At 37.8% G+C, this 18,066-nt stretch overlaps 2 protein-coding genes across 2 annotated transcripts in view; one reads left to right on the top strand and one right to left on the bottom strand.

Moving 5' to 3' along the window:
* The window catches only part of LOC141333833 (uncharacterized), a 376,082-nt gene that overhangs the window by 293,573 nt on the left and 64,443 nt on the right, over window positions 1–18,066 (bottom strand). The gene's annotated exons all lie outside the window — the stretch shown is intronic.
* LOC141333872 (uncharacterized) lies at window positions 10,932–14,229 on the top strand. The gene is made up of 2 exons (XM_073839029.1): window positions 10,932–11,142; window positions 13,325–14,229. The coding sequence occupies exons 1-2, from the start codon at window positions 10,971–10,973 to the stop codon at window positions 14,119–14,121; spliced, it is 969 nt and encodes a 322-aa protein (XP_073695130.1). The 5' UTR covers window positions 10,932–10,970; the 3' UTR covers window positions 14,122–14,229.

Below are 18,066 nucleotides of genomic sequence, written 5' to 3'. Positions count from 1 at the left end.
TGTTTAGAATGAGCCTTTCATTTAGTTAATTTAGCCCTATATAGAACATTGAGCCAAATTGTACTTTAAAATGTATTATGGTTGTGGTTTGGAAAGTGAGAAATGCACTGGTAAAACTTTAGTGACACTTTTCTAACTATGTGTTTGGACTATGCCAAAAGTTTCACAGGAGTACAGAAGTGTGGGCCGCACCATGTCCCCTGTCCTAGGTCGATCCTAGAGGGCCAAAATGGATTGACCAAGTTTTGAGTCTCTAGCTCAGATAGGCCGAAGACACACAGACATTAGCATAAAGGTTAAGCACCGGCGAGCAAACCTTCATTTCAGGTACTTTTGCTTGCGTGTTCCAAGTTAAGGACCTACAGCACCTACACCAGGGCCACATCTGCGTGTTCCAGATCTTAGGACACTTTGGTGCTCCAAGAGATCAGCATCCTACAGCGCTTCATGTTCAAGTCTGTGAAAATGGATTCCTACTCCTTTTCCAACTGACTACTCCCAGCACAACCAGTGGAAGAATTCACCACCACCGGACTGCTCACTCAACCAAGTTTTTTTGCCTATTTTTTGTTGATATCTTTCAAAATATTTTACAGCTTAATTTGACCAAAGACATTTGTATATATATAAATGCTATTAAACCAGGCTGAAGCTCAAATTATTTAAATATAAAAATGTTTTGCAAAAGTTATGACATGCGTTTTACCATCTACACTACTGAAGCTGTTGTATGACGATTGTCTTTGGTAGTGTTTACTAGCCTAATCACATGTTGATAGGTGGAGTTAGTGTAAATAGCCTCTGCCAATAAGGTGGGCTATTTGCAGTGTTATCTTTTTGTGTGTAAATTAACTCACAAGGTCATTGGAATCAAACATTCAACACATCTTACCAATAGGGATCATGTAGTCTCACGTAGCCAGACCTTCAGACTGGAATCCATGGTAGCTTTCATTGGCCAAGGCCCACCCATAAGGCCGTTTGACCGACATGTCAAACAACTAATCAGTTTGTTTTGTGTATAGTGTCATGTTTCGGGGCATGGCATTTTCTTTATGCTGTACAAATATCAATAAATGTAATGTGTGAAGTGCTATGTAACATATTTATCCACACAGATACTAGCGTGGAATTCAAACATGTCTTCTGGAAAATAACTTCCACAATCTGGACATAGTTCTTATAATGTGCAGATCAAATGTGTTTCAAAAGTCATAACAATAATAATTACACTTTTAATTAGTAAACCATGCTGGTTTAGATTTTTTCCCTCACTGACATAAATTATGTCTTCATCCAGAATTTCCAAATAAATATAATATATATGTACTGAAGTGCAGCAATCTGGCGGAAACTCTGGTCCATTGCAGCATAGCGATGACGATTCTGAACTCTTAAAAGTATGGTTGCCCTGAACCAGTTTGCGTGGCTTCAGACAGCTTCACCCTCTTTTCCAACAGCTCTGGAATATTCTGCCCAAAACAGGAACAAAAGGAAGATCTCTTAAGGTCTTCTTACAATCCAGGTAGTCGTGCTTGGGCAAGCCACACATTACGGCGGGCCCCCACATGCGTGCAGTAGCGTGTTTACCCACCACGCAAAGCACGCAATTGCGTGGGGCCCCCATGATTTTTGCCAAGGGGGGCAAAAAGAATTTCTGATGACGATTTTTCCTGGGGGGGGAACCCCCTCCCCCCAGAACACGATCACGGGGCCCCCTCCCTGAGGTTGCTTAGGGCCCCCACTAACGTAAACAAGCCCCTGCATGCGTGACTCACTGGTCACATGGCCCATGGCCAAAAGAGCCAGAACTGTGGAATGGAAGGATCAACATTTGCTGGTTCCCGAATGCTGGCGGCAGCATGAAGCAATTGGCAGATTGTGTTTACTGTATGAGTTATATAGGCATATAGACTCTTCTTCAGTAATGAATCTGTGTGACCACATTGCACACCGAGACATCGCAATCAAGAGATTCCTTTCCAGCTCCTTGATTTTTAACATTCTTATCCTCCTATGTAGACTTCACAGGACTAGCACATGTGACAGGTTCAAGTGAATGAAACAGGCATTTCAGTTCAGCCATTTTTGAAAAAAGCACAAAAACTGTCATAGAAAGTGAATTTTCCTCCACATGCAAATGTTCGGCACTTCGCAATGTGGCCGCCTTCTTAGATGTTTGGGGGCAACGCAGATGCCCTGCGTTTCTTGGAGCATGGAGGGTTTACATCTAACTGCCTGAGCTTCACCGTTGAATTGTGATCTAATGACATATGTAAGACACTGCAGTGCAAACACGGGTCCGTGAGGGGCAGATTTCATGGCCGTCGAATGGGAGAAGACTATTAGGGCACAGCGTACGTCGATGGAAAACCAGTGGCAATCGAGCTGTGAGCCATAGCTTCTTACTATTAACACCCTCGTATAACACCATAAGGTCAAGTGGAGAGATGCTAATTACACAACTAAGTTAGACTGAAAGCAAAAAACAAAAAAAACAAAAAAATTCCCCCAGATAAAACCAGTAATAGCAACAAAAAATTTCAAATAACTGAATGACCGATGGATCAAACCAAGGGCACTGTATAAACTAAAATTCAAGGAAAAACAATGAAAATGAAAAAATGTTTTCCTTGTTTCTTAAAAAACAGTTGAGGAAATTATCTGAAAGATTTTTTTAAATCAGCCCATAAATTACCATCTGTAATTTACACGGAGATATAGCCAAACAATAAAACCAAAATAACTTTGTACAAAACAATGCAATTTTTTAGTATTCAAGAAAAAAGTTCAGCCAAAATGTGCTAACTTGTCATTCAAAACCTGTATAATTTCTGAATGTTCTCAGTCTTAGTCAGTCTTAGCTTTTATGACTGTTTATAAAATGGTATGATTTCTGCTGCATTCTGTGATATGAAACCTGATCTGATTAAAAAAAGATTATTTCATACACTCGACTTAAGTTATGAAGTTAAACGGTAGATTTATGATGCACCGCTAATCAACATAGCTTTTATCACTGTGTCTAATACTATAAAACAGTATGATTTCTGCCTCATTCTGTGATATGAAACCAGATAAGCGTACATCTACGGTCTGGAAACCTCATTTGATGGGCTAGGAATCCGGCCTTCCCCCTTTTGGGCCGTTCACACCAGACGCGACTTGTGCGAATAAATCGTGCTATTCGCGCATAGTTGGACGCTTGAACATTTTGAGTTTACTCGCTTCATTCGCGCGTGAAATTCACTTTACAACAGACGCGAATTCGCGTCATGGTAGGGGCTTCTGCCACTCGTCAGCGGGAAAGTGGTTGTAAAATACAGCGAATAAGCTCAATTTGCCAGCTTTAGGTTGCTCGTAGTCTCAATATGTATATATATATGTAGCTCAAATTGAGTAAAGAGCGTTTTTTACAACTTACCATATTGTCCAACCTCCTCACTCACTTTCTTCCAAGCAAGATCCTTTTTATTCCTGTTTCTATAAAAGTACAAAGATGTATGGTACAGCTTCGAGTATCCACAGACAGCAACAATGATTTTGTCCTCCATTATTGTTTCGGAAAGTTCAGATTTTTGAACTAGCGTGTCAAACGCCCGAAACGCTCAATTCGCGCTGCCTCATACGCACGAATAGCGCCACAGGAAGGTCTATCGCGTCTTTGCATGTAAACCACTTAAAGTGGCTTTCCCCGCAAATAAAAAGAAAACAGCCTTAGATTTTTCAACAAAAAATGTTTTAAGATGACGATCTCTTATTTAAAGAAAATTATCTCTTATTTACATATTTAGTTTTGCAAAAAAGGAACTGTCAGATTATATTTGCACACAATTTTTTTACATTAATTTCACAAGTTTACTATGTAAAGAGTGGTTGTGGTTGCAGAAAAACTCGATACAGGTAATCATTCTCTGTTTTATCAATGACCTCGTAACATTTGCCAGCTTCAATAATGCAATTGTCTGGCTGTTTTTAAGAAATGGCATTGCTTCTTTGAATACTTTGTAATGTTGTACCATCTTGGTTTTCTCTGATCCTTTACACAAGACTGTGGCTCCTGAGTGCACCATTATCTTCAATTTCTGCATGTAATTCTCAAACAGAAAGGCACCACATTCATCCAGACAGCCATAACTCTTGGCATCAGATGCAAGATGAAGCATTGAATGTATATTGTACACCAAGAATGTTGGCCCATACAGCTCCCTGCCCTTAGCTACAAAAAACTGTAGCAACTTGTGTTCATATGACGCATGTTGACTGACCAAGGAGGGGCAAAGTAAGATGCTTATTGCAACACTGAATTTCTGATAAAACTAGCTTTCCAGTATAAACCAGGAATTTTCTAAGCTCTGTAGCCTTCCGCCTTTCCAGGTGTCTCAGACATCTTGGTTTTTTAGCGAAACAAGATCTTTCTTGCTGAAGATCAATAAGCCTTGCGCTTACCACATCTACTTGACCAATGGAGATCATGCTTTGTCTACTATGTCCCTTTTCTCCTCTTGTCCAAATTGTCAACAATTTCTACATAACACTCAAGACATGCCTGCTGCATGTAATCAATGGGAAACTGGGCAATCATATTAATTGGTAACTGTGTCAAAGGTGTTTTTCCATTATGGTGTTCTGTTTCGGTTTGAGCTCTAAATAAATTATCTGTTCTTACTTCAAATCCATCAAATTCTTGGTAAGTCATTCTTCCTCCCCAGAATCCTTTTTGTTCACAACCATAATATGCAGAAAAAAAGGCTTGGTGTTCACCATTACTTTGTCTGGTCCATCACATTCAGTACACCTTAGCTTGACTCCAGTTATCATTCAATCAAATTTAAAACCACTTTCTAGTGATTGTTTTACTTCTGTAACAGCATCCTCAAGAAATGTAAGATCTAAGGGTCTTTGAGATCCCAGTGTCAGTGTTACAGGAAATACAATCACTGGTTCAAGATGAATGGAACGCAACACAGGCCACATTGACAATGTTGAACTTTTGAAGAGTCCATCAACATTTAACAAAAACACTGTCAAGTGAAATGTACCTATTTATTGGCCCATGGCTAACAATGGACATTATTTGCATTATAATGCTTTTTCCTAAATATCAGTAACGCTATATGAATACCAGAAGAAATATAGTTAGCAGTACACCAAACCCAACTATCACTCGGTATGTAAATTATCAGCTATTCTGTCCATTCTCAGCCAACACATCCATGTGGGGCTCATAAGGGTTGCAACTGGGCCGATATCTGGGGCCCACATGGGCTAACCAATTGGGAACCAGCTAATTTTGTCCTCAATTTCCATGGTGGCCCTCCATGGGTTAGCCCAGATGGGTACCATATGGGCACATGATGGGCACCATATAGGGCCCTTATGGGTAATCCCATGTGGGGCCCACATGAGACAGTTTACCTGGGTTTATGATGGGCCCTTGATAGGCACCATATAGGGCCCTTTTGGGTAATCCCATGTGGGGCCCACATGAGACAGTTTACCTGGGTTTATGATGGGCCCTTGATAGGCACCATATAGGGCCCTTTTGGGTAATCCCATGTGGGGCCCACATGAGACAGTTTACCTGGGTTTATGATGGGCCCTTGATAGGCACCATATAGGGCCCATTTGGGTAATCCCATGTGGGGCCCATAGGAGATTGCTTACATGGGTTAATGATGGGACCCTATTTTTGAATTTTATAAAACTCAAAACACAAACATTCTCGAACTTTTAAATATAACACGATGCAACAGTGCACCTCTTCAGTCCTCTGTCCCAGTGGCCCTTTGAAAAGATAACAAATTAAATATTTTAATAAAGAGTAAAATATTTTTAAAACTGCAAGCTGCATGTCAGGCAATGGTGTAGGCTACACCTACTACACAGATTATAGCATAGCTATGGTGTAGGTTTGACAAAGTAGTAAAAGTTGGGCTTAATTTGCAAAACATTCATGAGCAATTAACAATTTGCATATATTTTTTTAATTCATTCAGAAGTAATTAATTAATTATCAATGTATTTACAAAACATGACTATGCCTACATAGAGGATTAATAATTCCTGGTAATTTTTGTCTGCTTTGTAGATCATGTAATAAAACGATTTACAAGTTATCAGATGTTGAAGTAATTTTACGTTTACAAAACATGACTATACATTCACAAATTACTAAGTAACATGATAAAAATGTACAAATCTGTCATAAGTTACTTGGCGGAAGAGAAAGAGGGATAGATGGAGGGGTTAACAGATGCCGGAGCTAGAGCTGAAAGCGGAGGCATGCTCGCGCTGTAGGTAGCTCCTGGGGAGGAAGAGAAAGAGGGATAGATGGAGGGTTAACAGACGCCGGAGCTAGAGCTGAAAGCGGAGGCATGCTCACGCTGTAGGTAGCTCCTGGGGCGGAGGAGAAAGAGGGACAGATGGAGGGGTAAACGGACGCCGTGGCTTGCGCCGCAAGCGGAGGCATGCTCGCGATAGAGTGAGATGGCGGCGCTGCCGGCCATGGGTAGGGGAGAGGGTTGGGAGTGTGAAAAGATATCGGCTGCAAATGTGTCTTTGTAGCCGGCTAAACTTTGCACTAATTCGGCGGCTTGGAGGGGCGGCGGCCTGAAGATTGGTGCTGTCATCGGCGGGCTGATGCCCAGGACAGAAGTGGGGGCGCGCACTGGCAGGTGCTGCGCTTGGGACGCAGCCCAGGCTTGCTGAAGGCCTTTTAGCGTTAGCATGTCCTGGCCGTAAATAAGGGGCGCCACGGCCCGTGCCTGCGGTGTACGCGGCTTTAGGAGGAGGGGTGTAGTTTAGCGGATCGCCCGACTGCAGTGAAGTGAAGAGGTCGAGGAGCTCCGCTTTAGTGGCTCGGCGCGGAAAGGTGGCGCCGGCACTGGTGAGTGCTTGGCGCAGTCCGGCCACGGTAAATTTCCCTGTAGCTGGGATGGAGGAAAGGGCTGAGGCGAAGGAAGACGCCGGTGAAGGCGGCTGATGCCTCGAGGTGAAGGTGATGATGGGGTTCGGCAAGCGTGAACGGTGGAACGGGAGGTTTTAGGGCCCCGTTTTGCAGCCGCGGGCTCGCTTTGAGGGTCCTGCGGGACGACGTTTGCCTGTGTCGCGACAGGTGATGTTTGCGAGGCAGCGGCCTCGAGAAGATTTTCCTCTTGGAGAAGGTCGATGTCTAACATTTTTTCCGATAGGGCGTGATTACTGATGGTGCATTGGCCGTGTTAATTATCTGTGCGTGCTCCTCCCGAAATTTGTTAATAAAACATCACATTCTGCAAATACTTTACAGTTTTGAATTATGTTCAGCTTCTGTCTGTATGACCAGAAATGACAGAGTTTTTATTTTTTTATTTTTATTAAAAAACATTTGAAGCATTTTTGATTGTTAAATATAAGTTTTTTTTTTGTTTTGTTTTTTATGAACAGCGCCCAGCGGAAGACTAATCATAGTCTGTTTGATCAGTTTGTCTTCTCAAATCATCACGACCTATTCTTGAAATGCATCTGGTTTTAAAAGTTTTGAAAGTTGTCGAGTTAGTAATGTGTAACTGCCCGTGGCGCTGGCAGGATAACTTGATTTTTTCCCTTATTAAAGTGGATACAGCTTAGAATACTCTTTCAAGAATAAAGCATTGTTCAAAACTATGCTATTTTACATATTTATTTTATTTGTGTACAATCACAATAAAAAACAGATGTGTATTTGTAAAAAATGGAAACAAGATGCTGCTTTAAGGGCGCATCACTGAAATTGACTGAAATTCTGCATATAGGCTGCTACTTGTTAATTTTATTTTCTTTCGTTTTGTTAATTTATTATTCATTCAGAAAAATATATTTCGCATATGGGCCTGTTTTATTTACTATTATTTGTAGGTTTATTGGGTTTTTCTCTGTGCATAAGCTCTGCGTGATGTGCGTGATGTTCATGCTGCTTCTTGCTTGTGTATAATTAATCCCTAAAAACGAATTTAGCTGTTTTTAATGTGTCACAGCCACGTATCAATTTAAATTTAATTGTAATTTAACATAACCTTTTCGGTTAATAATAACTTAACAACGTCGGTTGGGGAAAATAAAATAACCGAAACTAACATTTCTATTTCCAATGCAGTCTAATAAATGTTCATCAGGCCAAAAAAAAAAAAAAAAAGAAAGAAAAGAAAATAATAATACAACTGAACCTGCTTATGAATAGCTTTTTGCTATTCAATTGAACCATAATTTCAGGGAAGACTGAATCATTGAATGGTATTTGTGACCAACGCCCCCTAGCATTGATGCGTGGGTCAATGTATAAACAACCCGAACCCGACCGACGTTTTCAACTAACCCGCCCGCAACTCGGACCACAAAAAAAGATACATTTTGTTCCTGACCAGCATGTTTAATATTTGCGACTGACACCAGCGATTATATGCGGTTATGCGGTGGAGATGCGTTCACTGTCAAACATCATTCGGCATTAATTAGGCAATTTTGTCAAAAGAAATGTTCTTGATTACAAGAAAAATACAGATTGTTATTGTTGTGATTTATTTTGTCTTTCCTTTATACAGATTTAAATAGTTTCGTTTTCGAAGTAGCTATTATGTCAGTGATTCCGATGTTAAATATGATCAAGAATTATTATATTTCAATCTACAGTGTAATAAAAGTTAAGAAAAAGATTAGCCTATAGCCCTAAATATATAGACTACAAGCTAAATGCTTTTTTCTTAACTTTTAACTTCTTCTAAAATTATTAATAGGCTAGGTTAACGAATTTTCTTATACAAACATAACGAATGCACTTCAAAACGAAGTTTTCATATATAAATTATAAATAAAATATGACAAAATAATATAATGTTATATATATATATATATATATATATATATATATATATATATATATATATATATATTAATTGTATAGCTATAATAGTTGTATCAAATGAATAAGGAAATTATAGTGCCTTGAATTTATTAAGTAATGTTTCATTTCGTTCATTTCGCTCTCTGGAAATGTAAAGAAAAAAATACAGTTTTTACTTGGAATTCGTTTTTAATCCCTGGTTTTAAACATTCAAAATTGTGTCTAGTACTATATAAATTACAATGGTTTAATTGGCATCTTTATTTCTGGGAATTGCAGTAAGTGTGGGGAAGATGAAACCGTAAAGCATGTACTGATGTATTGTGCTGAGTATGAAAATGAAAGGGCATGTTTGATAAAAGAATTAAGAGAAATGGATGCTAATAATTTTTCACTTAAACCTCTGCTAAATAATGGAGGAGATCATAATAGAATATATGAAGCATTGATAAGATATTTCAAGAAAACAGAATTGTTTCATAGGATTTAGAAAAGTATTTTATTTAATATTGATTATACAAATTATTTTTTTAATGTTTTTTTTATTACTATTATTATTTTCGGTTATGAATTTAGATTCTTCCTGATATCAAGGGTCCACACTCCAGCCCAGTAGGTGGCGGGAATGCACCTATCGTTTGTGTGGCAAACGCCATAAAAAGTCAATAGAAGAAGGACTTTTATTTTGGTTGGTTTCTGCATCAGTGTATGGTTTCAGCTGAAGAGAGGTTTGTAGTCTTAATCATTTAAAGTGTTTAAATTCATATAACGCGTTTAGTCTATTTTGGTTTACAAGCCATTTAAACTTGTAATTATTGCGTATATCGTTGTAATATTTAATCTAATAATGAACTTTATTTAGTGTGAGTAAAGCGCATCCACACCGCGTCTGATTTCGTTCCGTGTGTAGTGATTCAGATCATAAATACGATTCCAAACTCCGAGTCAATTGAATCATTTGCTTCACAAAATGATTCACTGTTTCGAATCGCGGCTCGCTGATGAGAACAGTGTAAATGCAACGAGAACAAACATGTGTAATGATAACTTTTACAAACGATGGAAAATGTTTTGTTATTCAGTCATTCTTGAGAAGTGGGACAAAACAGGGTGCAAAATTGAAAAAAATAAATAAAAATAAAACCTTGTGCTCAGACAAAGGAAGCTACATTTATGTATCTTGCATGTAATAAGCTACTGACCTATGCTTTGATACAACCTCCTAACTTTTCTCTCTTTTTTTAAATGTGTTTTTTAACTTGGACTGTGTAACATAATTTTAACATTATCTTTAACAGTTTTCTAGATGTTTTTAACATTTCAAAACATATTCTCATGTTAGTAGACAGATGTGACCAACAATGCCACAACAAATATAAAGTATAAAATATTCTTATGTCGGTGGTGACCAAAACCTGAATTTGGAGCCATTTTAACTATCAACTACAATGAATCAATTAATTACTTTATTAAAACAACCACAACAAACAGTGAGTTTGTTATTGTTTATTAAGCTTCTATTTAAGAGTCACATTTAAGTATTTTGATATATCATTGGAGCACAAAATCTTACGGTGGTGACATCTGACAGTGCTGACAAATTTGCCATTTCTTTCACAAAACAAATGGAGTTCATGTAGTAGCCATTTTTTTTTCTGTTGATGCTAGAGGCTAACAGAACCTGCTTCAGGAGAATAAAATGATCTAAATATTTCAAATAATTTCCTCAGAAATTGGAAGAATTGGAAGGTTGTGACACAGGAAATATTACAATTTTCTAAAACTATAAAACTTTGACATTGTTGTACTCTGCAGAAGAGGACTGTGGCAAGGGGGTCCTTTAGAGTGACATTCCCTAATTTTATTACATTTTATTTAATGTCTGATAGTGTTGACAAAAAGTGAGGACACAACTTCGAAACCTTAAACACACGTTTTACTTGTAAGAAACGCGGTTAGCAATCCTACTTACAAGTGTGCTGATTACTGAACTGGGGAGCTGTTTAAGACACCCCCAGAGATTTTCTTTTTCTTTCTATTAATCATTCTCATCCTAAACACAGAAGTCCTGGTGGAACGACTGTGATCCACGCGACACACTATTATAAAGATGGCATTTATTAAAGAGGAGAGTGAAGACATGAAGATGGAAGAAACATTCGGAGCCAAACATGAAGATACTGAGACACAAACAAAGATATTGTTTATTAAAGAGGAGAGTGAAGACATGAAGATTGAAGAAACATTCAGAGTCAAACATGAAGATACTGAGGAACAAACAGGTTAGTTTTCATTCTCAAAGCTGAACTCACTCATTTGATTCTTTTTTGAAAATGTCCAGCTCTACAGAAATTGAGATATTAAAAAAATGCAGAAATAGACTAAACAAAAGTTACATTGTGTGACATTTAACAAAACAAAACTTAAAACGTATATTTCTGTCACTTAATTATGCAACAATATCTAATCCAATGTCATACTAACATATTAACGTACCTGAACATAAATGAGCAATATCACACGAGTAGACTTGAGATATGGCTGTATATTGGCACGGTTGTGATTCGCCATAGGCACAAGGCCGCAGGCCATCACAGAGTGCCGATATACAGCCATAAACAAAACAAATTAAATACATAAACAAAATAACAACAGAGTGTCTTTGAAAGCCCTCTTTTTTGCAAACTACTTCCTTCCGCCACAAATTCAAATCAAAGTTTGATCGTTGGTCAGCTGAGCATAAACTTCATTACTAATTCCAAAATGTCACTTTAGAATTAGTAACGAAGCCTATTGTATTACTGCGTTAAAACCTCACTGTATCATAAATGAGTATAATGAGAGAGAGAGAGATGGACTGAGCGAGTGATTAACGTACCTGCATCTGATTCATTATTCATATTCACAATGATATGACATTAGTTTGAATGTTTACTGAAGAAAATATTAATATCCGTTCATCTGTTAAAGGTGATTTTGATGCTCAGTGCATTTATTAGCTGTGGCAAGCTGTTGAAGCTAAAAATAACTTCCGCTTAAAGGAGTAGTCCACTTTCAGAACAAACAGATAATGTACTCATCCCCTTGTCATCCAAGATGTTCGTGTCTTTCTTTCTTCAGTCGTAAAGAAATTGTGTTTTCTGAGTAAAACAGGATTTCTCTCCATATAATGAACTTCTATGGTGCCTCTGAGTTCGAATTTCCAAATGCAGTTTTAATGCAGCTTCAAAGTGCTCTAAATGATCCCAGCCAAAGAAGAAAGGTCTTATCTAGCGAAACGATGGGTTATTTTCTAAAAACATTTACAACTTATATACTTTTTAATCTTTTGAATTTAATGCCGCACTAGACAAGATGAGCATTTGAGGTTAAAAAGTATATAAAATGTAATTTCTTTTAGAAAATAAACCATTGTCTTGTTAGATAAGACCCTTCTTTCCTCGGCTGGGATCGTTTAGAGCCATTTGAAGCGGCATTTTGAAAGTTCAAAGTCAGGGGCACCATAGAAGTCCATTATATGGAGAGAAATCTTGAAATGTTTTACTCAAAAAACAATTTCGTTACAACTGAAGAAATAAAGACTTGAACATCTTGGATGACAAGAGGGTGAGTACATTATCTGTACATTTTTGTTCTGAAAGTGAACTACTCCTTTAACACTATTAACTGCTCACTCATAAAACGGTCTCTTGTCGCCATCTAAAGGCGGAACAATGTAACTAAAATCACCATCACAAATACACGCATGTTTCTCAATACTAAACTGTTTAAAATATTACATTTAAAAATAAATTTTTTATTTATTGAGTAATAATATTTAAACAACAACAGGCATCAAAAAGTTGCTAGGCAATTCAGTCAAAAGTAAAGGCAGTGTTCAGCATTCTTTAAGCGACAAAGAAGCTTACTGACATATACAGACAGTGTTAACTGGAGGTAATATATAAAATGAATATAAAATAAAATGAATTAAAAAATCTGCAGTAAATTTGACGTTTGAATGTGCATGTTTAGAGCCAATTTGATTTTTTTTTTTTCATTATTCATCAATTTACATTCTCAGAATCACTCAAATAGATATTAATAAACTTTCTATAATAGTTTATTGATACCTTTTTTGAACTGCTTTCATAAAATGTTGTTCTTGGTAGCAAAATGTCTTGCAGGTCAATGAATAATTTTGATTACAGATGTATTTGGGAATTGTCCCAAAGAAAATAGAGTTAAATATTAACAAGAGGTTTGGAAATTATAGGGTACATTTATTTCAGTAGTTTAGCAGGTATATTATCTGTCATGTGTTTGTATTTGATGTTTTCATAAAAAGATGCCAATAAGCCACATGAATACACAATCTTTATGTTGTTTTACATTAATTTAGAGATTACATGTGACATGTTTTGATGTCTGTTGCTTTGTGCCATTAAACTGGTGTTAACTTGTATATTTCGTATTTTACCTCAGACCTGATGGCACTGAAAAAGAGGAGTCAAGAACTGAATGAAACAGAAGAAGAAGATCAAAATGAGATACAGCGTGATTTCCAAACTGAAGAAAACTCAATCGTTTGCTCACAGACTGAAAACACTTCCCCACCAAAAAAAGCTCAATCTACAAACCTCATTTCCCACATGATCATTCACACTGGAGAGAAACCTTATACCTGTGAACTGTGTGGAAAGAGTTATACACAGAATAGTCACCTTAATGTCCACATGAGAAGTCACACTGGAGAGAAGCCTTTCACCTGCAACTTGTGTGGGAAGAGTTTCACACAAAATGGAAATCTTAAGAGTCACATGATCATTCACACTCGAGAGAAGCAGTTCATCTGCCCTCAGTGTGGAAAGAGTTACAGATGTGAAGAAAGCCTTAATAATCACACGAAGATTCACTCGAGAGAAAACAGATTTAAATGTCATCAGTGCGAAAGGAGTTTTTCAGACATGAATCACCTTAAGAGTCATGTAATAACTCACATCAGAGGAAAGTCTTTCATGTGCCATGACTGTGGAAAAAGTTTCTCAAGAAAAGGAGGCCTTAAGATTCACATGAGAACTCACACTGGAGAGAAACCTTTCACCTGCGAACAGTGTGGAAAGAGTTTCATGACTGAAGTAAACCTTAAAACTCACATGAGAGTTCACACTGGAGAGAAGCCTTACAAGTGTCTTCAGTGTGAGAAGAGTTTCACATACCAAAACAGCATGAAATATCATTTGCAAACTCATTCTGGGATTAAATCGCCATTTTCCTCGTAGTGATGAGGTTTATAAAAGGAGCAATTTCTACAATCATCTGTGAATTCATTCTGGAAGACAGTTTAATTATGGTCAGAGTAATAAAACATTTTCTGTAAATGCAACCATGTAATTGAAGGATTATAAATAAATTGCCAAATGGAAAACAAAGTAACTTGAATCCAGGTGTGTTTTTAACTTATTATTTGCTCAAATCATTTGATTTTTTGACAGTGTTTTAGTGCCACATAAAGTAAGATTACGAGACTAAAGTCATAATATTTTGACAATCAAATCAAAATGGCGAGAATAAAGTTGTAGCCAGATGATATTAAAGTTAAAATCTTTTGAGAATAAAGTCATAGCAAGGCCAGTATATTGGATTAATAATGTTAATTAATGTGAAAATTCATCCACCTACTCAAAAAACATCTGTGGTAAATAAATGATTGAAAATTATTTTTTTTATGTATTCAAATCTTCTAATCCACCCACTGAGCAAGGGACGTCTGTGGACGTACAAAACATGTTGATATCGCGTCCGCCCGTCCAGGCCATGATCTGAACGTCCACTGACAGCCAGTACTAGTTGAGAAAAGACGTTCATATTGACTATAATCTAAATGTCCATAGACATCTAGATTTAGTCGATTTATGACGTGAATAATGATGTCCAATCTGGCCACAATCTAAACGTCCACTGACATCCAGAAATAGTTCAAAATAGACGTTCATACTGGCATATAATCTGGACGTCCGTTGACATCTAGATTTAGTCGAATTATGACGTGAATAATGATGTCCAATCTGGCCACAATCTAAACGTCCACTGACAGCCAGAACTAGTTCAAAACAGACGTTCATACTGGCTATAATCTGGACGTCCGTTGACATCTAGATTTAGTCGATTTATGACGTGAATAATGATGTCCAATCTGGCCACAATCTAAACGTCCACTGACAGCCAGAACTAGTTCAAAACAGACGTTCATACTGGCTATAATCTGGACGTCCGTTGACATCTAGATTTAGTCGAATTATGACGTGAATAATGATGTCCAATCTGGCCACAATCTAAACGTCCACTGACAGCCAGAACTAGTTCAAAACAGACGTTCATACTGGCTATAATCTGGACGTCCGTTGACATCTAGATTTAGTCGATTTATGACGTGAATAATGATGTCCAATCTGGCCACAATCTAAACGTCCACTGACAGCCAGAACTAGTTCAAAACAGACGTTCATACTGGCTATAATCTGGATGTCCGTTGACATCTAGATTTAGTCGAATTATGACGTGAATAAACATGTCCAATCTGGCCACAATCTAAACGTCCACTGACATCCAGAACTAGTTCAAAACAGACGTTCATACTGGCTATAATCTGGACGTCCATTGACATCTAGATTTAGTCGATTTATGATGTGAATAATGATGTCCAATCTGGCCACAATCTAAACGTCCACTGACAGCCAAAACTAGTTCAAAACAGACGTTCATACTGGCTATAATCTGGACGTCCGTTGACATCTAGATTTAGTCGAATTATGACGTGAATAATGATGTCCAATCTGGCCACAATCTAAACGTCCACTGACAGCCAGAACTAGTTCAAAACAGACGTTCATACTGGCTATAATCTGGACGTCCGTTGACATCTAGATTTAGTCGATTTATGACGTGAATAATGATGTCCAATCTGGCCACAATCTAAACGTCCACTGACAGCCAGAACTAGTTCAAAACAGACGTTCATACTGGCTATAATCTGGACGTCCATTGACATCTAGATTTAGTCGATTTATGATGTGAATAATGATGTCCAATCTGGCCACAATCTAAACGTCCACTGACAGCCAGAACTAGTTCAAAACAGACGTTCATACTGGCTATAATCTGGACGTCCGTTGACATCTAGATTTAGTCGAATTATGACGTGAATAATGATGTCCAATCTGGCCACAATCTAAACGTCCACTGACAGCCAGAACTAGTTCAAAACAGACGTTCATACTGGCTATAATCTGGACGTCCGTTGACATCTAGATTTAGTCGATTTATGACGTGAATAATGATGTCCAATCTGGCCACAATCTAAACGTCCACTGACAGCCAGAACTAGTTCAAAACAGACGTTCATACTGGCTATAATCTGGATGTCCGTTGACATCTAGATTTAGTCGAATTATGACGTGAATAAACATGTCCAATCTGGCCACAATCTAAACGTCCACTGACATCCAGAACTAGTTCAAAACAGACGTTCATACTGGCTATAATCTGGACGTCCATTGACATCTAGATTTAGTCGATTTATGATGTGAATAATGATGTCCAATCTGGCCACAATCTAAACGTCCACTGACAGCCAAAACTAGTTCAAAACAGACGTTCATACTGGCTATAATCTGGACGTCCGTTGACATCTAGATTTAGTCGAATTATGACGTGAATAATGATGTCCAATCTGGCCACAATCTAAACGTCCACTGACAGCCAGAACTAGTTCAAAACAGACGTTCATACTGGCTATAATCTGGACGTCCGTTGACATCTAGATTTAGTCGATTTATGACGTGAATAATGATGTCCAATCTGGCCACAATCTAAACGTCCACTGACAGCCAGAACTAGTTCAAAACAGACGTTCATACTGGCTATAATCTGGATGTCCGTTGACATCTAGATTTAGTCGAATTATGACGTGAATAAACATGTCCAATCTGGCCACAATCTAAACGTCCACTGACATCCAGAACTAGTTCAAAACAGACGTTCATACTGGCTATAATCTGGACGTCCATTGACATCTAGATTTAGTCGATTTATGATGTGAATAATGATGTCCAATCTGGCCACAATCTAAATGTCCACTGACAGCCAGAACTAGTTCAAAACAGACGTTCATACTGGCTATAATCTGGACGTCCGTTGACATCTAGATTTAGTCGATTTATGACGTGAATAATGATGTCCAATCTGGCCACAATCTAAACGTCCACTGACAGCCAGAACTAGTTCAAAACAGACGTTCATACTGGCTATAATCTGGACGTCCGTTGACATCTAGATTTAGTCGAATTATGACGTGAATAATGATGTCCAATCTGGCCACAATCTAAACGTCCACTGACAGCCAGAACTAGTTCAAAACAGACGTTCATACTGGCTATAATCTGGACGTCCGTTGACATCTAGATTTAGTCGATTTATGATGTGAATAATGATGTCCAATCTGGCCACAATATAAACGTCCACTGACAGCCAAAACTAGTTCAAAACAGATGCTCATACTGGCTATAATCTGGACATCCGTTGACATCTAGATTTAGTCGATTTATGACGTGAATAATGATGTCCAATCTGGCCACAATCTAAACGTCCATAAACATCAAGATTTAATTCAATTCAATTCAATTCAAGTTTATTTGTATAGCGCTTTTCACAATACGAATCGTTGCAAAGCGCTGTACAAAAGTTTAGGCTACTACAATATATTTAGTAATTTTAGTATTTAGTGGTGAATACTGTATGTCAAGTCGATGTACATATGATATGAATGTTAAAATCAGTAACTGTGTAATCGAACAGATGATGAACACTGATTGCAATGATTATGTGCTGTGATCAAACTTGTAAGAAAATTATGTAGTGCTGTATGTTGTTTCAAGGCTGGCATCATCTGCGGTCCTCTGAGGGGTCGGCATCATCTCTTCTTCTGAATCCAGACTGAATCTTGTGTAAATCCTAGTTACCACGGGATGGAAATCCCGTGGCAGAAACAGAGAAACAAATAGAGAAATAATTAGCGTAGCTGCTGTTCCAACTTCCAACCAAACAAAAATGATGTGTTTAGCCCAAGCTGAAGAATATTAATGTGCATTTGATCAGATGTAACTGAAGTACAACGTTATGAGATACATTATGTGAATGCTTGGCTAAAGAGATGAGTCTTTAATCTA

This window comes from Garra rufa, chromosome 4 (genome assembly GCF_049309525.1).
Source record: "Garra rufa chromosome 4, GarRuf1.0, whole genome shotgun sequence".
Lineage (NCBI taxonomy): Eukaryota > Metazoa > Chordata > Actinopteri > Cypriniformes > Cyprinidae > Garra > Garra rufa.
The sequence above is the reverse complement of the archived record's forward strand: the minus strand, read 5'-3'. Positions and strand labels throughout refer to the sequence as shown.